This window comes from Passer domesticus, chromosome 3 (assembly GCF_036417665.1).
Source record: "Passer domesticus isolate bPasDom1 chromosome 3, bPasDom1.hap1, whole genome shotgun sequence".
Lineage (NCBI taxonomy): Eukaryota > Metazoa > Chordata > Aves > Passeriformes > Passeridae > Passer > Passer domesticus.
This window is the reverse complement of record NC_087476.1, coordinates 43623506-43646939: the sequence shown is the minus strand read 5'-3', so window position 1 is coordinate 43646939 and position 23434 is coordinate 43623506. Positions and strand designations below refer to the sequence as shown.

Below are 23434 nucleotides of genomic sequence, written 5' to 3'. Positions count from 1 at the left end.
CCAATAAAACAAAAATGAAAAAGGTATGCTAGATGAAAGAATTAATGCATCCTTGAAAAAGCACAGGATCACGTGCCCACAATATAAGAAAGTCAGCATTGAGTGCATAATGTCATGCCTTACTCTGTCATAGAAAAAGTAGCTCAGCTGTGCGTAAAAACTAGGAATTCAAGGAATAGCATCTGATTCATCATTGAAAAGGATAGTTGGTTGCATTAAGGGAAAAGACTGTTCAGATGCTGCTTGTATCTCATTTTCCATTTATTCTTCTGTTTACAATCAAAATAGTCTCAATAATTTTTCCTCCTTCTTTTGTTATAGGTAGTTGAAACAGTAAGAGCAATCTTTATAATACACAAATTATAGTACAGTGCAGAAGGACTCAATGCAAGAAAAAAGGGTGCAAAATCAAATTTTGCAGTAGTAGTAAGAAAGTTCAGATGAAAGTGAAAAATTTCAAGCCAACTATGTTCCTTTCAATGAGAAGACAAAATACACCAGCTCCTACATGCTGCTCCTCCCTTCCTTCCTCTCCTCATCTCATAAAAGAGGATCCCAAAGACTGATTGTGTTTAAGGTCCCAGTTCAGAAATACTGTATCAATCCCTTAATGTGGTAAGAATTTTGGACTACAGAGCCAGGTCCCAAGAAACTCCGTCTAAACTGAACAATCTATTCCATCCTGAAAAACACATTACTGAGAAACAGACATAAATTCTTAACCCTCGATACTCACAAACATGCATTTAATTGCATCTGTTTACATTCAGCACCCTACAGCTCATGATCATCTTTACCATCTGCACTTCACACTAAGCAAAGGAAAAAAGACTTGTTTCTAACTCAGCCTCTACAAAATGTGTGTGAAAAAGAATATACAGCATTTTTGCCTTACTGCCAGCATCCAAAAGATGTAGTATATATATAAGTTGTCTAATTTTGAATGTGCAAAAAAAATATAACAAACATCATCATTTTCTGAGAACTTTTTCTGAGAACATTTTCATTTCTATGAGAACTTCAGCTCTTCTGAGTTCTTTGCACTGAAGACCTTTATTCACATGCACCACAAAAGGCTTCCCTCACTTCACCTCTCCAGTCTGCTTTACCTTTTGACAAATAGATCTTCTTCTAAAATTTAATAAGAGCCACTCACACATAACTAGGTCCAGAATTCACATCACAAAAGAGAAACAAGCTGTATTATTCATGCCATGGTAACTTATAAAGAGAACATATGACAATATCGAACCAAATTCAGTAAGGTGCACAGTCCTTGCATTTAAAAATGTTACAATGGACTATCATTGCTACTCTTCCTTTTTTTTCTTCAGAAGAAACAGAGTTGGCTTGACACATTGCTGCACTGAGCATGGCTTCTGCTCAAAAAATAAAATCGTTTTTAGGACTCATAATTTTTATATGACCCTGAATGACTCAACCACAAGACTTAAAGATGTAAGCTGTATTAGAATAGAGCTACAAAGGAAAAGACTGTAGATTTGTGTAAGTGTACCAAATTACAGTGTAGACACATAGATGCACATATATAATGACTGGTGTGTTTCTACCTTAAATAATGCATCCAGCTCTAGGTACTTCATTACCAGAAGGGTAACAACAGTCTGAAGGTAGTTCAGAGGAGATCAATCGAAATGATTAACACTAAAGGAAGGACTTAAAAGGCAGGGTTAAAAACTCAATACTGCAGCTGTTTTGTGAACAGGACTTTCATTGGGTGAAGGGAAAGAGAAGTCCAAACAAAAGCATGGTCCTCTAAAAATATATCAATATATAAAATTAGCAAAGCACTGACTTTAGAAAAATGTGACTATAATGCACACATAGCTAAGGGGGAACTCCAAGAAGAAAGCAAAATTATTTATTGCAAGCTCAAAAGTCTAGGTATAATGAGCTTAAACTATTACAGGAATTTTGACTTGACATACTGTAAGTTTTTGCTCATAGCAAGATCTCATAAACTGGGCATAACCTCACCAAAAAAGGGTAAGACAAGAAAGTAAAAATACTGTTGCAGGGTTCAAGATAGCTTTGACAGGACTTAGACTATGTAAACTAGAAGCTTCTCTCCCCTGCTCAGACTGCTTAATTCTATAAAATTATACTATTAGCTACAAACTGCAGAATGAGCAAATGAATACATGCAACACTCCCTGCACACACTTAAAAGATGAAGTGTTTTCAAAGCAGTTGGAACAGTAGTGTTTTGTTTTAACAGATTAATAAACTAACATCTTTGCCTTGACAAGGACCCTTCACATGACAGATTTTTTCAAATTAAACTAATAGGAATAGGGTGCAATCACTGCTCAGGCAACAGGCTGTCGTACAAGCAGCAGCATTAAATAACATCACAGAATTAAAGACATTTTTATGCTCTGGCTGTTACTGCTAGAACTGGTCAGCTAGTTAGCTAACAAAGCATTCTATGCAGCAATATCAATTATCTAAAATGTACTCTGAAACACAACAGATAGTAGCTCTCCCTGTTACATTACACAGAAAACTGATGGAAAGAAGATTCATGTCACTGTGAAGTTTGTGTGTATATATATACACTTTAGAGTTCATAAAAATGAAAATTATAGGAAACATACTTTCTTTTGCTGCAAGAGCAATTAATTGCAAAATACTAATAATAACTTCACTCAGTAAGACGTATCTCTAAGTAAACTCAAAATGACCGAGGCACACAGTTAACATGCAATGAAACATGGTATTTTTCACTGCATTTTACACTGTGATTGTCTTAGAAACCCAAGGGTATGGATAAACTGTAGATTATTAAACTGTCATAAACAAACTTGTCTAACATTTCCATCTCTTCCCATCCTTTAGGGAACACAACTCAATAGACTTCCAAATTTACTACTACTTTATTATTTTCTATGACTACTTTCCATTATGAAACCGAAAACCTTGTCTAGTATTACTTAAATGTATCAGGTTATCACGCAGTTCAATACTTCTCTATTTCCACAGCTCTAAGAATATCTTTGTTTCCAAATGTGTTTTTTATTAACAGTACTGCTATGTTTTAAATATTTATCTTCTACTATTCAATAAGCAAAAAAATTACATACATTAACACAAAGTTACATTAAGAAGGAGGGTGATTTATCTTTAAAGTAATTTACAGAACTATAAAGAGCAACTTCGTGACTTAAGATACAAAGAAGGGAAGAAAAGGGGAAAAGGAGGAAGACTGCTCCTTCTTTGATAAGTGTTTCATTCATTCAGTTCTAAAGAGAAAAAGCAGCAGCAAAGAGGGGGCAGCTTATATGCCAGTACAAAGCAGGAAGTGTAGGAATGTAGTGAGTTCACTACTGGATTCTACGCTTTGTACATAATTTCAAATGCAAGCAGCAGTATTGCAGTGCAGGCCCTTAGGTGCAAGGGCACGTGTGTGTGAGGCACCAAGCCCAGAAATCCACCTCACCCTGCACTGCAAGGCAACAGGCCACAGCAGCACTTTCTTCAGAAGTTTCAGCCACCTTTTTACTAACCTAATCAAAGATGTATGACTTAAAAAAGCCTGATAAAGTTACTGCAGAATAAAGCCGGGCCACCAAACGCAACATTAAAAGGGAGTCACTCTATAATCATGGAACACCCCCTTCACCGTCATTGCAAACGTCATAGAAAACGGACAGCCACGTAAAAAGATGCATTTTGCCTCCCTAACATGGCCCTAGCCAACCCCAAAATGGTCTCTTTACCTGATATCTCTCTTCTCTTCCCTGATCACAGGGGAGATGGGTGAAATTAAAAAAGAGCTTTGTTGTAACTGGGCACTTACAGAAGGACCAGGGAACGTCTTCTTCACAAACCACAGTACAGGTCTCAAAAAAGTTCCCTTATTATTTCATATTTTGAAATTGAAAATTTCAAAATTTTGCATCTGTAACTCGTTTAACATGAAGGCATTCATACCAGTTTCCACGTTCAAAACACCAAACCAACCATGCTGCTTAAAATTAAAACCATGGACCATACACCCCTTGTCTCCCCAACAGCCTTACAGAGACACTGCGTTTGGTCTGAATACTTAATAATTACTCTTTTTTTTTTAATTCCCTAGAAAGGAATAATTAAAAATCAACCAACCAAACCACATACACACTTCAGAGTATCACCACAGGGACACTCTCAGGTCTGAATTACTGCAAAATAACACCATAATTATGTCTTAATTTCACTAACTAATCTCAGATGAGCTTTTAAAAAGTAATTCGAGGTTTACAAGTAAACCGTTTAAAACTGTACTCAAATGTTATCTGAATGAAACCCGACATTTATTTATCCTTTTCCCAGCTTAATTTTAAACAGTTTCCAAGGAAAGGCATATCTGCTCCTGATCAGTCTGGTGACAAATGATAAACCTTGTTAAAAAGTGTGACATTTGAAAATAAATAAAAACCACAGGAGACTTTTCCAACCAAGGAGGAAGATATGAAGAAACATTATACCCTTGCACAAATCACCAGCCACAGAGACTAAGCACAATCTAACGACCTTATTTACTCCAATTGTACACTGCCAACAAAACCACTACCTAAGGCAACTCTTTAACTACAGATGTACTTAAATACCTAGAAAAAATAGGTTACTTCTCTTCACATAAAACCGGAGTCCCACTGCGCTCAACCAAATGTGGCAGGCTGAGATGGAAGACAAAAACGGGTCTTACTTGGTGTACAAAGACATCAACTGGAGACTCCAAGGGGCTTCCCTCTCGGTTGCTCATGGAGATGAACCCGAATCCCATTCTCACATTGAACCATTTGCAATGGCCGGTTCCGTGCAAAACCTGGGATTCCTCTTCTTCCTCCTGCTCCGGCAACTTCCCGGGTTCGTCTCCACCTTTACTCGCCCCTGCTGAGGTAGAGGGAAAGGCGGGGGGTGTGGGGGTGTGGGGGGGACAGGGGGGAGAAAAAGAAGGAAGAAAGGGACAAGATGCAAAGCAAAGAGTTAAATTCTGGTAACATCCTTTTGCCGCTGTATAAAGGAATTAATACCAACAGAACGGGGTTAAAAAATTTTAAAAAAAAGGGGGCGAACAAAACAAAATGAAAAAGCAAACGGTGAAAAGTGCGTATTTTTTCTAAATCCTACAATAAACAACCTTCTCCCCAAAATACGTAAAAAAATTAAATCACCGGAGGTTACAGAGAGGAAACACTGCGCACGGAGGCTCCCCCTCTCTCCGAGCCCAGGGCAGCCCACGTTTCTGTACATACGTGTATTTTTCCATTTAACTCCATCTTTCAGCCACATTACAGCACGGAACGCGATACTTTACTTGAATATTGCTGGTTTAAGACCGATCCCATTTCTCAACAGAAATTCTCAGCCCAATTAGTCTCTCCTCGCAAGGCGCAGGACCGGGGGGGCGAGGGGGGAGGCCGGCCGAGGAGGGGTGGAGGAGAGAGAATGAGCAAAATTGGGTAGATTGCACAACTGGTTATTGCACATGCAGCGCCGAAACCACTGTTTTCCACCGTGTATCCATCCCTCCTTGGAATAAACTTTCGATTAAAGTTGGGACAGGTGTACGGCCGTTTTCTCATCCCACCACTGCAACTGTGCTTAATCAAACAGGAACAATTCAAACAATAGCCCCCTGAAAGCTTTTCAAGTTGTGAATCGGTGTGGGCGGTACGGAACAGTTTCTGAGCTGGGTAACAATGGGTTTGGAGAAAGCCCCCTTGCGCGAGCTGCTAAAAAAGGGTAATGCATAGTTGGGTTAAAAAAGGGTGGGGGGAGGGGGGGAGAGGGGGAGAGAGCGAGCGAGCGAGCGAAAATCATAGTAAAACAATAGAAAAAGAAAATTAACCTTCGGCCATGTTGCCCCACGGGCCCTCTGCTCCAAACTCGTGAGATGAAAACTTTCCCTGTGGATCGAAGTGGTCTTCTGCATTAATCTAACATCCTGATTTTGAACGATCGCAAATTTAGCTCGCATGGTCTAATGTGCTTTCCCTCTTTTGATTTTTCCCCGTCTCTCTCGCTCCGTTTCTGGCCCCCTGCGCACACGTGACTCGGTCAATTACATGCTTTCTTGCTACTAATTTCGCATCGGATCCTTAAGGGGTTGGCAGCAGGCAGGAGCAGCCAATCGCCATTTCAAGTAGCCTGACACACCAAAATAATTTATGAATGAACAAGAAATTTCCAACGCGGCGCTTTTTTTTTTTTCCCCTTCCTTTTCGGACAGCTAATCTGCACGCTTCTTTACGGGAAATCGAGATGACGTATTATTCTGGGGTTTCTGCCCTCCCGTGCATGCAGAAATCCGTAGGAAGATCCGTGTGTTTCTAGATACAGCCCACTGAACAACAGCTGCACCAGGGGCGGCCGTGCCGAGGAGATGATGGGGGTATCTGTGCCCACCGCAGCGGGCTCCGCGTACGCGCACGAAGGCGGGATGCTCCCGGAGGAGGGACACACGTGTGTGCGGACATGGATGGGGACACACGTGTGTGCACACACGGATGGGGACACACGTGTGTGCGGACATGGATGGGGACACACGTGTGTGTACACACGGACGGGGACACACGTGTGTGCACACACGGATAGGGACACACGTGCGTGTACACACGGATAAGGACACGCGTGTGTGCACACACGGATAGGGACACACGTGTGTGCGGACACGGACGGGGACACACGTGTGTGTACACACGGATAGGGACACACGTGTGTGAGGACATGGATGGGGACACGCGTGTGTGCACACACGGATAAGGACACGCGTGTGTGCACACACGGACGGGGACACACGTGAGTGCACACACGGACGGGGACACACGTGTGTGTACACACGGATGGGGACACGCGTGTGTGCACACACGCACGGCGAGCGCCGGCAGGCATCCGTGGCACCCTGTGCGCACAGCGCGGGCAGATGCGCAACTGGATCGTTACTAATTTCGCATTCAAATTAGAAAGGCGCCGGAAACGCGGTATCACCTTAATATGCCCCAGAATGTGCGGAGATCCAGCGTTTCACAACATTTCTGGAGGGGGGATGGGGCGAGGAATTGTACTTCACAGGTTTCTCCGCCATCTCTTTCCGGGGGAGGGGATGTGATTAATGACTTCCTAAATAAGAGCCCAGTTTTCAAGCCGAGAATTGGAGTGAACCTCAATCAGCAGTTGGGAGAGGACTGACAGAGAGAGATATTTACTGGAGAAGAGGGAGGAAAAAAAAAAAAAGCCTCGGGGGAAGAGGACAAAGAGGGGAGAAATAACGGTGACCGGGGACTGCTGTTTTAAGTCTTCACTGCCAGCGGGAGGGGGGATCCAATTCGGAGAAGAAATGTGTGATATGTAACGGGCTTGGTAACAGCCCCTTTGCAAAGGCACTCCCCTTCCGCGCTCACAGGTACACAGCTATGGATGGCCCTGCCCTCCAGCCCTTCCTGCTGCTCTACGCACGGCCAAACGCTTCTAAAATAATATTTTAGAAACGTGAAAAACAAACAGGGGAGAATTAGTTTTATTCTTCCACCTGCCCATCTCCTTTACTGTAAAGTTATAGATGAAAGTATTCTGTCCTCGTCACCACCTACTCGCATTAACCTGTCTTTCCATGCGGTATTTATACATATATATATAAATATATATACATGTATGTGCTTTAAACGTTGCCCATACCTTGTAAAAACCTGGAGTCCGACTTTCTTTTTAACCTCCCCCCTCCTCCCCCCAGCATCCTCTCTTATCCCAAGGACGCACAAACAAAAGCCAAGGCAACAAACTGATCCGTGCAGAACCTGAATGCGAGGGGCTTATGCATTTGCAAAGCACTTGCTGTTGTTTGGGAAGTGGCGTCGATCAGTCTGCCCAATTAAGGGGAACGCCTTTGCCCCCATGGGCCTGTTTACTCCTTTTGTTGCCTTTCAGGAAAGCGTCAATTCCCCTGCTAGCGCCTCATTTCTGTGTGAAACACCAAGGTGGAGGCTCCGTGTGATCGTTTGCAAGAAAGAGGCGAGGGTGGGCAAGAGTGTACAAATACAAGCACCCTGACAAGTGGAGCAGAAGCTTTAAATCCTGAAATTCCTTTGCAGTCTTCAACCGTAAATTTCCTATAGGTTATTTCAACAGTCAGGTCGACTTCCTACACTGACCTGCCTTTCGCAGTCGTGCTACATAGCTCTGCTTTTGGCTCATAACCTCCTTTTCCCCCTTACAATAGATTATTTTGCAATATTAAATCTCCAGTAATTTTATATGCTTGGATCTTATGACCGGGACGATATCTAAAATGTAATGAATGTACGCGATTTTAATATACGTGAAACCTCAGTTATGAACGAGAAATTAAGGTTACCGGAAGAAAACAATCCTTACACCTCTTACTTGAACTGCCCAAGACTACATATGTTGTGGCAGAATAGCATATTTATAAAAGACAAGATCCCTCTGCCCCTGAAAAAACAGAAAATAACCGTTTAATAAAGTTTTTAGAGTCTTTATTTTAAAAGATCGATTTATTTTACCGGTATTCGGTATTAAAAAAAAAAATCCTTAGCGGCTAGAATATTGGTTAAACAGACACAAACGAGTTGATTGAGTTCATTAAATGGACAAAATGTCATCTTAGCAAGTTTCAGTGAAAATAAATTTTCACTATATGTTCTTTTATGAATAAATGAACGACTACAAAACCACGTAAATAAATGAAGGTAAATATCTTGGTTGCAAAGTTTTTCTTAGGTTGCAAAATAAGTGCAGATTTTGTAAAATGGAGGGGGATGGGATTTGCAATGTGTCTTTACTGAGATTTTCAGGCCTCCAGTATTAGTGGAATTAAGGTTGGGGTCACTGGACTGGTCACTGGTGTCAGATGTTATCGACTCATTCATTTCCTGCAAGGGACATCAGCCTTTCAAGTTTTGTGGAAGGTAGAGAGCTGTTGCCAGCTGGGAACTCTCCGGGTAAAAGAACAAAAAAATTTAAAAAGAAAAAAAAGAACCCCAACCAACACCCTTCCAAAATTCATTCTGAAAGGAGGGAGGAAGAGGTAAGAAAACCCTACGGAACAAGCCAGTTCGTGAAAAAAAACCAAACTAGTTTAATGGTAATAGTTTACATTTAAAAAAAATCCATTTCTATCCTTACATTTCGCTAAACAGATGCTAATTTTGGAAAAGACAATTATAGGAAGCTGGAATCATTGTCTTTCTACTTGCACAGCAAGAGCTCCCTTGAAACTATGTAACCAAAACCAGTGGTGTTGGATTTCCTATTTGTCACCTTCCTAAAGCTTTTAAAGTCCTAACTTCGGTTTCTTCTATTCCCCTAAACAAAACCAAAACAAGGCAAAAAACCGTACAACCCCCCCTCCCCGAAAAAAAAAAAGGGGGGGAAAAAGACCCCAAAAAAGAAAGGGAAAAAAAAGGAAAAAAAGAGAAAACCCCAAACTCAAAAGAAAACAGGGAAACAAAACCAAACCACAAAAATCCAAACAAACGACGGAGCCGCGTGCATGTGTGCATTTGAAACAAAACGCGTGTTTTACACTTGAAAGCAGAGCTCGGGGTGCTGCCACAACTTCCCATTTCAAAGCGCAGCCGGCGCTGCTGGCCGACGGGCGGCAGGCGGGGCAGCGCCGGCGCCGCGGCGCCCCGGGCCCCTCTCTCCGCGGCCCGCGCTGGGCTCCCGGCGCCGCCCCGCCGATGTCGGACCCAACGAGATGCCCGTCGTGTTTTCTCTACACGGTCTCTGCCGAATGTGTGGCCGGAGGTGGGGGCTTTCCCGCCGCTCCTACGGCCGGGAGGCTGTGCCGGTGCGGAGCTGTTCCCGCCAAAACCCTCTCACCTACATTTTGGGCGCCAAAGCCGCTTTCCCCTTCCGCCGCCGCGCAGCGCCCGGCTCGAGGGCGGCGGTGGCCACGGGCGCGGCGGGCCCCGCTCCCGGCGGGCCGTGCCGCTCCTGGGGAGCAGAGCCCGATCCCGGCGCTGCGCCGCCGCCGGCCACGGCCAGAGTCGGGCGCCCGCCGGGCGCGGAGCCTCGGGCGTGCAGCGGCCGCGCTCCGTCAGGGCCCGGGGGGCGGCGGGTCTGTCCCCGCAACCCTGCCCTACAGCCGGGCTTTGCCCCCGGGCTTTTGTTTAACACTTCCCACAAAATGCGGCTCCTTCCCAGCGGGGACGTGGCGGGGCGCCTTCCCGCGCCTTTGGGAGAGCAGGGTCGGATGCGCTCGGGACTCCGCCAGTTCCCCATGTCGGGCTTATTACCCTCGCTTTAAATCGCGAGCATTGATAGTAGAAAATATGCAATTTGTTTTTTTTTTTAACAAAACAGCGCCCGTCCCGGTTGCGCGCTGCCACGGCTCGGATCGAGCAGCGACGGGATTTGCCCGACGTGCGACCGCGGGTATGAAGTTACAGGCTTTATGCACCGCGCCTGTCCCGAACCGCGGCTCTTTTCGGGAAATGCAGTTTCGGGGCTCAGAAAGCGCCTCTCTCCCCTCACTCCCGGCCGCCGCAGCAGCTCGTTTTTTTGGCTTCCCCGGCGCTCCTCAGCCGTCACACCCAAGGCGGACGCTCCCGGAGCCCGCCCCTGCTCCCTCACGGGGACGGGGCAGCCCCCGCCGAGGTTCGCAAGCGCCGCTGCTCGGACTGGGGTCGGAGCGCGGTCTCAAGCATGAGCTTTGCGAGCACGTTCAGTTTGAAGGAGGAGCGGCGGCCGAGGGTGCGGCGCGGGCCCGCCCTGCCGTCCGTGCACCTCTGCTGGGCGTGCCGGCGGTTTGCGGGGCGCTCCTGAAAGTACTTCAATTACTGTGATCCCGCGTGGGATCCGCGGGCAGGAGGGCGCGGGGGGCGCTCGCTCGGAGAGCCCGGGGCAGGATGTGGTCTCACGTACATCAACCGTCTCCCAGCTGCGCACTTGCAGCTGATAGCGGCCGCTTCCCCGGGGGATTTAAGGAGGCTCTGGAAGTCGTCGCGGGAGACCGTCTGACAGGGCTAACGCCCCGCAGGGAACACCGGCCACCGCGGAGGGACCGGCCACACGGCCCGGTGTCACCGCTTCGCCTCCCGCTCGGCAGGCGCGGGACGATGAGCGGACGGGTCCGCGCCTCGGGCGCTTTCGCTCCAGCCCTTCTCCTCAGGCGGGACACTCCCCGACGGGCAAGTGCCCGGCGGTGACACGGACAGCTCCTCCCGCCCCAGCACACAGACAACCCCCGGCGCCTGCCATCCCAGCGCTGCAGGGAGCGCGTCCCGCGGTGCGGGATCACCGGTGTCCCCGGGACGGGCCTCCCTCCCTCAGGGGCGCAGCGCCGCTCCGCGGGGAGCTCCGCGCCCCGGCCCGCGCATGCGCCCGCCCGGGCGGGCACGGAGGGCGCCGGGGCAGGGGGATAGACGGACGGACGGGCAGGGGGACGGACGGACGGACAGGGGACGGACGGAGGGGCAGGGGACGGAGGGCGGGCAGGGGACAGACGGAGGGGCAGGGGACGGAGGGGCGAGCAGGGGGATGGAGGGGCGGGCAGGAGGATGGACGGGGGCCAGGGGATGGACGGGCGGCACTGCTGAGGCGTCGCGATCGGGGGAGGTGCGTGGCGCTAGTGTGGCAGTGGCACGGAATTAACTCCACGAGTTTAAATTTTTAGTCCGAGATTGAGGTGTGTGCGCCCACCGGCTGTCTGCCGCGATGGTGGTCCCGCAGCGCTCGTACAAACCCGTGGGCTCCCACCATTTGCGACAGGTATGTGACATGGGGTTATTGTAAATAAACTTTCCTCATGTAATTGTTTATTTTTCTTACAGAAGCCGAACACTCAAGACTGCATCCAACAAGAACTCTGAAGCCTGTGCACAAAATTAGCGGTTCTTCCCCATCCCACACAGTGATTACGTTCATGAGAGTCAGCGGGACAGAAGTGCTGAAGCACCTCAGTTTCACAGACACACAGTCAGCCACGTTAGACGCTGGAGAGAAGACTGACCTGAGCCTGAGGAGACCTTCTTGAATGACCTCATCGTCTTCTGAGGAACCTAAAATCAGAGAGCGGGAGTCAGTACCGCGTTCACTGTCCCGGAGTACCGTATTTAATTACCTCATCTGCAGTTTAACGGCTCATTAGGAGGCCATAAAATGCCAGGGCATTGCCTCTATGAAGTGACCTGTAAACCTACTGTTTGAGACTTACCTAGCTCATCAGAACCACAGTGAGATAACCAAGGCGGAAGAGAAAAAAATCAAGTGCTGCTTTTCCCCCCACCACCCAGCATCAGTAAAAGCATTGCCCCTTTCATTAGTCTCTTATGAAAGCTACACAATTGATGACAAAAGGGAAAAGACACAGATTTGCAGAATATTGGAAGGTGTTGTTTTCCTTTATCAATATTTAATTGCAGTAGGTAACCTAAGAACTAGTATGTTGTCTTTACTATGCTTAAATTGTACATATTAAACAATCAAGTCATATCTTGTATATGATTTAAGAAAAGCCAAGAAAAATAATTCTCCAGGATTCTTTCATGGTCAAAATAGTAACTCAATGCCCACTTATGAGTATCAACAGAAAAATGCTTTTAGTTATGACTTACAAAACTGCAGAGCATAGTATGTAATAATATGAAATTCTAGGTCTCAATCTAAACAAAATCAATCAGTCATACAAATACAGACGTGTGACTTGACCGAAACTTCATAAAAGGTGTACTTTTGCTCTAGTTGAAAAAGGCCTGGCTTATTTTGTATAATGTCAACAAAAATATCACACAGAAAAAACCTGCTGCAGATGGCATGAAGCATTAAGGAAAATACCTTGGTTTTGGAGTATTCCTGTTACTTAGGTTGTCCAGTTTGCTTAACAAATGAAGGATGAATAGATAGGAGCATGCACAAACTCACCTGCCACAAGCCTGTCCTCCTGTCACCCTCTACTGTCTTTTTGAATAATCTATGTTAACTGAAACCCCTTCAAAAAGAAACAAGGAATTCTAGTATCAACCTGTTTAGATATAAACCCGTTTCTCTTCTGTTTTAGAGAAATCTGAGTTCTGTCTTTTTTCCAATTTAAGAGGACATCGGGACAGCTATCCTGCTCTCTTAATAAAAACCAAAAAATAAAATTTGATATCCTACTAGGAGTGAGCAAAGTCAGTAGAAGAATGAACAAAAACAAATTAGAACCAATTTTCGCTAACTTTTCCCTTACAGTCAAATATCCTGAATCCTTTCCAATGTCAGAAATTGGAAAAGGGGATGGTACAATCTTTCTTTACAGTGCAACAACACTGGCAAGCTGACTCAGTTCCTCTTCTTTTGTAGTATCTAAGTTTTCCAATGGAATCGTGAGGACTTTTGTCTAGTACTAAACCTAACTCTGCTTTTACACCTTCAAGCACTGAAGCCCAATCTCTTGTATCTGCTTCTTTGTTCTGCCAACCTGTGGCTATGTGGCTTTTGTGTCTTTCAGATTTACTTGCATTATTTATGCAACATAATGAAATATGCAAGCATAGAGCAAAGGATCCGTCCCTGGCTTTGGAACATAGCCTGCTTCAGTTTATGAAGGGATTAAAAATAAGTATTTGGGGGAGTGGTGCTGGGATTCAAAGGAGGAAAGTACGGTTCTTAAAAAACTGTGGCAGAAAACAGGACAAGTTCAAGTAATTATTGTTTCTAGTACTGTAATTTTGTAACACATTTTAAAGGCATCACATATTCCAGAGAGTCACAGATTATTAAGCAGAAAAATGTATATATATATATATTTTATAGTTATTACAAAAAGCTTCCTGATACAATACTTAAAGCTTGACATAAAATGTATTCGTGTAGAAGAGCCTGGACATTTGAATTCTATGAACTCATTTAAATAGATAGTTTAAATGAGAAACTATTCTGGCATGTATTTTACCGTAGCCTACTGAAAGACATACAAAATCAGCCTCTGATTTAAATGGAAGCAGCTTTGGGCTATGAAATGGGTCATGCTGAACTCTCCTGTGCCTGCTTATGCTGTACAAGCAAATAATTATTTTGGCATTTTACTTCTGAAACTATCTTGGCATTTACATGAACTTTGTAACTGCAAGTAAGTAAATAAATGCTGCTGAGGAATTGTGTACTAGACAGCAAGATGTTTCCAGCGAAAAAGTCACTAGCTTTGAAAGCAATCCCTATTTTAACTAGGCGTTCACAGCATGTGGAAGGATACTGTAAAAGTAAGCATGAAAAATAATGCAGGAGAACACCATATGGAATTATTGCTGGATAGGAAATACAATGAAAAGTGCAGTATAGTTAAAGGCACACTGACAAACACCCAAAAAAGGTAATCCACTTTCCCTTACAAGTAGCACATTCTGTAATTCAACTAAATTTACAGCTTATGTAATCTATTTTTGACAACTTATTGATCAGTAAAAAATAACAGCAAGTTTGTATCTATTTAAAATTAATTCTCTGAGATATGGATTGTTTTGAATTCATTACCTTAAGCAGGTTTGCTGCCAAAGGAGTTAGAAACATTGTTTGGAAGAAAGTAAAGCAGACATAAATAGTTACTCCACTTAAGTAAGATATATGCTTTCCTCCAAAAGTAAGTTGAAAAGAAAAATTAATCTTAAACTTGTTTTTTTCACAGTAGTAGCCAAGGGACTGTTTTCTTCCAGAGTAAAGACAGCAGTATTTTTTTTAAGAATGCTGAGTACTGTAAGTATGATTAGAGAGTAGAAGAACTAGAAAACAAAACCCACCAATCCTTTATTTTATAACAAACAAGGAATATAGTGATGCAAAGGAATAGGGGAAAACATTCCAGTGTTGAAAGGATCTTCTTTCAGTTAACTCATCAGGAGTGAAGACTTAATGGATGAATGCTGCAGAGTATACAAAAAAAATTTAAAACTTAGGTGAACAGAACCTAAGCATAGTAAGAGCATAAAACATGAGCTTTTAAAATGTATCTATATACACATACACACCAGTCAGATATATTAACAAACTCTGGTGTCACTTGAACCAATCAGTAAAAATTAACCTTATTTACTGTTCTTGACTGTGGATAGAAACATTATGCACACAGTATTTTGATTTCAAACCTCACAAATGAGTGTTGTCTGGCACTCTGAATTTACATGTTTTACACAGATTCCTCAATGTGCAATTCTAAATATTGGATTTCCTCCTCAGATGTTTTCATTGTTTAAACTCTTTTTTCCCCTTTTAATTTAATTCAGTTCAATGTAGTTACTTTGAAATGCATATATAACAAAAATTAAGATTTCCTGAAAAAGTACACTCAAGTGTTAATGTCCTTATGCAATGACAGGGTGGATAAAGTTGAAAGCTCTCATAATTTTATTCTTTGTTTAGCCATCATTTTATTTGCTTTTCTTCCCTACTTCTGTTTATACACAATTACAGTATTTTTCTAGCATATGAAGGTGAAAGCAAGCATGTGTCAGATATTTACAAATACTTTCACAATGCTGATTTAAGAAAATTATTGAAAACTAGCAAATGAAAACTTAGCTTTCTTTTCTACTTTCACTCACTTTTGTCACTGATCTGAAGGAGGGTAACTACAGCTTCAGGTAAATAACACAGCTAGGCAATAGCCCAGATATGGGTTTCTTTCTGATATGGAAGAGGCTAAGCATATCTTAGTTTTTAGGAAATGAACAAACAAACAAACATTCAGTTATACACCTTTTAATTATGTGTAAGAATGTCATTTGACTACAGTGAGAACTGGAATAAAGAAAGGCAGAATGTGCTTCCACCATTGTTCAGAATCTGATTCTTTTGGGCAATAAAAAGGATGAAGAACTCCACACAATATCAGAATGAAAGACTGACAATTCTAGGATCAGAGTTTCTCCTCAAAATTAAATGCTACTACTATACTGACAATTGTTTAAGCAATAAAAACTATTAACCATTTATTTAGTTTAAAATGTTAATAATACATAACAAAAGAATATGCTAAACAAGGTTATTTTTGTTTAAAGGATTGAAATTAATTATATACAATTTTCATATTTATTGTATTTGATTTAGTAAAATATGCAATTTCTTATGGTCTGTATTTGAATATACATATAATGATCATAATTATTTAATAAAAAGCAATGTAAACCAGGTAAGTTTCAAACAATATTTTGTGATTCAAAGATGAATTTTTTTAACACACAATGTAAAAAGGAATCGCTACTGTTCTATTTCTTACATATTTAAAGTATTTAGTTTCCAGTTTACTGTTAGCAAGAGCATTTGAAATTGCTACACATTGATTTGCTATACAGCAAATGAAACAATGAGAAAACTACCTTGTGATCTTATTATATGTTTTCTGATGGATTTTTCTTTGTACTTCTTAAATTACTTAATATCAGTATTTTCTAAGGAAAAGAACTTTAAAAGCCCTAATTCTCAAATCATAACCAGGTAACATTTTTCAGAGCTTGATCACTGATTTATTTTGTTATTTATTTCTGTGAGAAACTACATATAGAGAGTAAGATTTTATTTCCCCACTTGCTAACTATTTGCAAACAAAACAACACCAAATGAAGTACTGAGGAAAAAAACAAACCTGCTAAAGGTCAAATTAAGAACGAATCTTATGACAAGTTAAATTCAGTATTTGTATAACGTACAACTTTCACCTAGGTTATAAAAATACTGCAGCCAAATAGGATTTTAATATCATCCTGTCAAAAGTGATGGCACTATAAGTTTTATTTTAAAAATGAGTAATTTTTATTTACTTTTATAAGAATTTTAGCATGGTTTGTTCAGACCTTCTTTCTGAGATGTTTTACATGAATACTTGTTTCGATGGAATTTACACACCTTCACATATCTTTTCCTTTGCACAGAACTTTTGTTTTATTTGCATGTGCTATTTACCTACAAACCACAGACTATTTTCTTCATTTTTACTGGGTTTTTTAATCACTTAATTATTACTTGAGAGCACTACTAATGATGGATTTTATCATGATTTGTATTTTGTAATACGCTTAATCAAGTACTGATATGGATATTGTTCATTAAAATAATCAAACATTGTAAAGAGCAGATGAGTGTCTGTATTTCAAACACCAATATTCACTTTCCTAGAAAAGTGGACAGTTCAGGGCACATCTTTCCTATTTCAAATGGAGTGGACATCAGTCCCGTATGTCAATGGCTTCTAACTGAGTCATTGTTTAAAACAACCAAACAAATAAAGTAATGCAATAGTCATTTTTTATAAACTTTAGTGGAGATAGGTTATTAATTCAAACCAGAAAAAAAAGTAAACAAGAACATCAGTGATATATAACTAAAATTCACAATCTCTAAAAGAAAATATGAAAACTTTAGAAACAATGTATACATCAGTAGCTGAAGTAGGTACAGGATATAAAGTACCTGAAAAAAAGGCAAAAACCCAATATGTCATACAAAATTATTAGTGTGTACACATTTTAACAGTCAAATTTCTAGTAGTTATTCTTAGGTATTTCATTACTGCATATGGTCAGCCTATAAAATATTTGTTGAATACCTTCAGAATATTTATGAAAGTTTGGTTCAGTCTAAATGTGATATGACTGATAGAAACACTGAACAAATACCTTCAAATTGTTAGAACACTGAATCTTAGTGCATATAACAAAATAATAATTTTAGTTACAGTCGGGTATTAGATCTGTCTAATTACTTCATATGGACATACAGAATGCTGCAGACTGGAAGTAGGATTATGGGAAAGTGGTTCACTGGAAATGATAAGTATGTGCATGAATGCCAAAATGAATGGACCTGCAATCTAACTTTATTGAAACAATAGCACAAGCAGAATTTATTTTTTTGGCTATAATCACTGAAAAATCAGAAAATGGCTACACAGCCCTCTCATCTCTGAAGCAGTAATATTAAATACAGATGGTGGATTATTACATGTTAACTTAAGAAATATATTTAAATATTTTAAAATAAGACAGACACATTTTTGCATCAGTAACAGCACAAATAATTCCCTAACAGAACTACATTCAATAAAATAGGGAATTGTGTAAAATTGTGTACTTCTATTTCTCAGCTAGAACTGACTAGTTAAATACTACAGTCCTTGGTCTTCTATATAATTAAGCTATTGTTCAACTATGAAAAAAACTAGAAACTGATTGCTTGAAAATGAGCTGCATGACCTTTGTCCTGGTTTGTCACCTCTGACCTTTAATTTGAAGGTCAATTCATTCTGCATATCAATTCATTCTATTTTTAGAAGCAGAATGTATATTTTTAAAAGTGTTATCCTCCCATATGAAACACACCATGTTGGTTTTGTCTTCTTTTTTTGTCAGCCTCTACACATCACACCAGAGGAGCATATTTGCTTTTTATTGTGCAACTGTATTTGAAACATCCAGTGTGCAATTACAGAAAATGAATGCTTGTCTCTGAGATGAAAAAAAGCTTTTAATTTTTTTTTCATGTAGTGGAGATGTTGCAGCACATTAAAGTGAATTTGGAAAAAAGATCTAGACAGCACACCTTTCTAAATTTGTCTTTTTCAAACAGAGGAAAAAAGGAGAAAACCCTATGCCTGTGTTTGCCTTGCTGCTAATGGATACCTGCTTTCTCCTGAAGCTTCCCTGTGCCATGAGTGGTTATTTCGTTCCCAGTGATGACACGCTGTTTTGATATTCACTTTCAGAACGTCCTTTCATAAACTGAACCCGTGGTTAAAAATAGCGAATACCAAGTTCTTGTCTAGTTGCTGGATTCATCCGCACACTTCCATTTCACATAGGTAACGTTAAGCTTCCCAAGTTGGCTACAAAAAAATCTGCGCTGCTGGGAGAGCTCGTGTTCGGAAGGAGAAAGCGCTGTAGTATTTGCCATCGATTTTGCTGTCAGCATCCGACACCGGTGCGATACAGCGTGCTACATAAAGGCCCTGCGTGAGAGCGCTCCCGTGCCGCGGCCCGAGAGCCGCGGGGGCAGCGGGCCCGGCGGGAACATGGCCGCGGGCTTCAGCACCGCGGACAGCGCCGCGCCCGCGGAGAACGGGCCGGCACGGCCACACCTCGGGCCCCTCGATCCCCACGGGCCCCACGGCCACACCTCGGGCCCCTCGATCCCCACGGGCCCCACGGCCACACCTCGGGCCCCTCGATCCCCTCGGGCCGGCACGGCCACCGCTCGGGCCCCTCGATCCCCACGGGCCGGCACGGCCGCCCCTCGGGCCCCTCGATCCCCACGGGCCGGCACGGCCACACCTCGGGCTCCGCGGGGGATGCGCGGCTGCCCGCCCAGGGAAAAGCGCTCCTTTGGAAGCTGCCCAGGGAAAAGCGCTCCTTTGGAAGCCGCCCCCCGGCCCAGCGCCCTGCTCGGAGCGACGCGCGGCGCTCCCGCCTCTCCGCCCGAGGGTCGCGCTGGCGCCGCGGGCTTCAGCTGCCGCCCAAACAAAACGCTGCCACGGGGTTACAAAGCACAAAAAGAGGAGGAACAAATGGCTTAACCGCTTGGGCTTTAAAATTCACTTCTGTGCTCGGCGATGCAATATGAAACACTGCGTGTGACCTGCCACTGCATCCTGCAAATGGCCTAGACTGCAGCTGTTCAGGCCTAGGAGGGACAGCATGTGGGGTTTCCTTCTTCCTTCTGTATGCCCTCTCATGAAATTCTCAGTACATGCCACCTAATAAATTTTCAGATTAATTATTTTTTAAAGTTTTGATAAAAGTGAGACAGCAGCACATGTCCTTTACAGAATGTATTTTAAAATGATCAGAGTAGAATTTTGTAATACACACATATGCAGAGTTTTCAGTACAGCTGCATTTTTGTAACTACTGCAAGGGACAAACATCAGACATAATCACTACCTTTGCCATTACATACATGATTCATTTGACTACAGCAAAGGAAGCTTGACTTCCTGGTGTATTAATAATTTAGGTCATAATTTAATTCAACATTAATCCTTACTACTCTTATACCAAAGGGGAAAAGAAATCATCATCCTTTGAAGAATTATGGCTTAGCTGCATATATTACAAATAATTTTTCAAACAAGTTTGTCAGTATTACCTCCTCTGAAGTCTTAAGGGGTTTTTTGTTTGTTTGTTTGTTTGAGTTTCGGTTTTTCTTTTCAGTAGTGTGTTTAAAAAAAAAAGTGAAGCATACGGGTATCAGTCAAAGAGTAAACATGCACTATTGCACTTCACTACAATGTTATATACAGATATCACTAAAAGTATACACAACTACATTTAACTTAACTGTGACCAAATTCAGCTGTAATTATTTTCTTAGTATCCGATGACTTGTCCATGACAGGACACTTCTCCATACTTGCAATTTCTATGCAAGATGGGAAATTCCAAAACAGGTGGGAAAAAAACCCACAGCCCTGTGAACGGCCTATTTAAAAAGAACAGCAAGACCAGTTACATAAGGAAAAGGAGTCAAGTCTGTAAACAAATCTGTATAGCATGCACTACTGTTTTGTCCCATCACTGCAAGATCATCGTACATCATTTACTCGCCATCACTAACAAGCTAACCGGCTGCTAAGAGAGAACCAAGTAAATGACACAAATCTCTTTAGGTAATATGTTTATCAGATTAAAATGGGTAATTCCCTCATGATAAAGCTAAAAAGATACTTAAAATTAACTTAGACTTGTCAAATTTATTTAGATACACCAATTGCATATTTTATACAGCTTGGACAAAATGCGTGCATTGCTGCTGTTCACTTATTTTTAGACTGACGTTCTCATTCGATCCTGGTTATCTGACCCGCTGTGTGGTGTACTACAGTGACACAACAGCCGAGCGGAGCTGCCGGCGCTCAGACACGGAGGTACCGCGGCCGTACCCTCACCGCGGAGCCAGCGGAACCGCGGCCGCGCGACCACGCACGGAGGAGCACGGCGTGTTGGAGGCATTTCGGCACTTTATTTGTTCTCCCCCGCACCGCACCGCGTCCCGCACCGTGACGGCCGGCAGCTCAGAGCCAGCCGCGGCGCTACGTGTCACGGTGCCCCGGAGAGCCCGCCCGCCCGCGGGACGCGGCCCCGGTCCCGGCGCTGTCCCCGCAGCCCCGCCGGGGGCGGGCAGCGCCCGGCCGCGACCCCGCGCTCCGCGGCGGGAGCATCCAAGATGGCGGCCCGGCCGCCACTCGCGTTAAACGCCCCGCACCGCGCACACGGCGCCGCGCGTGACACGCGGCCCCCGCCCGCCCCGCCGGTGGTTACCGCAGGGCGGTCGAGCCCCGCACCCTTCGGGGCGCGCCGCCTCCGCCCCATCCTCCGCTCCCCAGCCGCCTCGGAGCGGACGCGTCGCCCGGCGGGTCCCGTCCCGCCGTCAGCGCGCTCTCCTTCCCCGGCCTTCCCTTCCGCCGGGCCGCGGGCGCCCCACGCCGGTCCCTGCCCGCCCCTCCCGGCCGCGGCCGCTCGCCGGGCGGTCACCGCCATCCGGCGGCGGCTGTCGGCGGGGCGCGGGCCGCCCCCTGGCGTCGGGCTGCCGCACCGTCCCCGCGGCCGGTCCCTCGGCCCCGGCCGCCACCGGCTCTCGGCGGGGCGCTGCGCTCCGCGCCCCGCTCGGTGCGAGGGGCGGCTTCGTCCCTTCACCCTTTCCTCTGCCGCGGCTGCCGTCGTCGCTCGCGTTTGACAGGCGGCGCGGCCCGGCGCCCCCTTCCCCCGTGCCGGCGGCTCGGGCGCGCACAGCCGGGGCCGGAGCGGGCGGGCTCGGGGCAGCGGCGGCCGGCGGAGGAGTGGGCGCGGCGGCGGCGGCGAAGGGAGAAAGGTGCGAACCCGGAAGTACACCCGCCCCGCCGCCGCCCGCAGGGCGCACCCGCGCCCGCACACACAACAATGCGGCGCCGCTCCGCCTCCGCCCAGCGCAACTTTTCCGCCGGCACTGGAGAAACCCGCCGGCCGTCCCCTCCCCGCGGCCGCCCACCAGCGCCCCGGCAGGTGCGGCGCCGGCGGGAGGGCGAGACCCGCGAAGGGAGAGGTGAAGGGAGCTCGCTTACCTCCCGCACGCCATGGTGGCCGGGCTGAGCGGGGCTGTGCCGGCGGCTGCCGCGGTGGCGAGGCGAGCGCGGGGGCTGGGGGGCACGCACCCACCGACGGGCGCGCCCGGCGGGGGTCTTTGCCTTCCCGAGCCACTGGGAGGACGGAACGGAGGAGGAGGAGGAGAAAGCGAGCTGCGGCGGCAGAGGGAACCGCTGCTCCCGGCGGGAAGGCGGCGGCAGCGGCAGCCAGCGAGGAGGGGCGGCGGCGGCGGGCGGACACGGCCCCGGCGCTGGCTCACGCCGCCGCAGCCGCCGCGCACCTGCCCCGCCGCCCTCCCCGCGGGCGGGCGGGCGGCACCGGCGGCTGCGCGCGGGGGCGCTCCAGGGCAGCGGGAGCCGGCGGGCGGGGCGGGGCTGGCCGCGCCCCCGGGAGCCGCCCGACGGCCCCGCCGGAGCCGGCGCCCGCCGAGGGTCGCCGCATCCCGCCAGCGACGTCCTCCCCCGGGCGCCTCCTTGGCCGCGCGTCATGGAGGCCATTCGGCACCGGTGGCTGCCTCCGGCTCCGCCGCCCCGAGGATTCTCCAGCTGCGGTGTCCTCTTGCGCTGCTGCTCGCCCCCAAATCCGCCGCTGGCAGGTGGGGGGACATCGCTCCTGTGTGCACGATCTTGCGCGTTTTAGCAACACTTTAACCAGCTGCAGCCACGACCTGCAGGTGCGGGGTGTGCTGGTGTGCAGTCCACATCCACAAAGCAGGCAGCATTCCCACTGTACAACTGGGTTGTCCAGAATTTGTCTGTTCCCCGTAGTCTTGCAGCATGATTGCTTTCCTTTACTGGCATATGAGACTTTAAAAATGCCAAAGTTTTATTTTTCTAGCTTGTCCTGACTTAACTGGAGTGTCCCAGTCATAGTTTACATACTGTCATAAACCAGCATCAATTTCACCCAAGGGTATATTGTTCATTGCTCTAAAAATAGAAGGGTTACTAAAGTTTGGCTACCTATCACCCATGTTCCACATCTTTTTCCTACCAATCCACTCTACACAGGTTCCAGTAGTCACCGCTTTCTTCATGCACTAGCAAAAGGGAGATGTTTCTCAGCAGTGTGGTTCCTCACATGTGCTGAGGATCAGCCAACTGGTCAAACAGAAGGCAACTGGTGAAGTCACACCATCTTCCATCCTGAGAGGACACTGATTAGCAGCCTCACTTTCCTGACTGCTGGTTTTCATCATGACACATAGTATTTCTGGGTCCTTTATATTGAATTGGGCTGAAACTGTGAAAAGGGTTCAAAATTAGCCTGAGAGCAAAGAGGTGGACAGCAAATGCAATTCTGTTTCCTTAAGAGAGCAAGATAAAAACGCAGTCTGTAGTGAGCCCAGCTCACATGTATTTTCTATCATTAGGCATTAGTAT

The 23434-nt window shown here is 45.4% G+C and overlaps 1 protein-coding gene across 3 annotated transcripts in view; it reads right to left on the bottom strand.

The window, feature by feature from the left end:
* LIN28B (lin-28 homolog B) overlaps positions 1-22357 on the bottom strand; it is a 99656-nt gene extending 77299 nt beyond the window's left edge. Inside the window, exons 1-3 of one of the 3 annotated variants that reach the window (XM_064412806.1) lie at positions 22031-22357; positions 11981-12029; positions 4712-4896 (exon numbers count right to left, since the gene is read on the bottom strand). In XM_064412806.1, the coding sequence (XP_064268876.1) occupies positions 4712-4896; positions 11981-12014 (219 nt within the window). In that variant the 5' untranslated portion in view covers positions 12015-12029; positions 22031-22357. Of the gene's footprint in view, positions 1-4711; positions 4897-5857; positions 6056-11980; positions 19073-19148; positions 21220-22030 lie in introns of those variants that run through there. The other 2 variants (XM_064412807.1, XM_064412808.1) reach the window with 2 other exon arrangements.
* Between the last annotated feature and the right edge of the window lie 1077 nt (positions 22358-23434).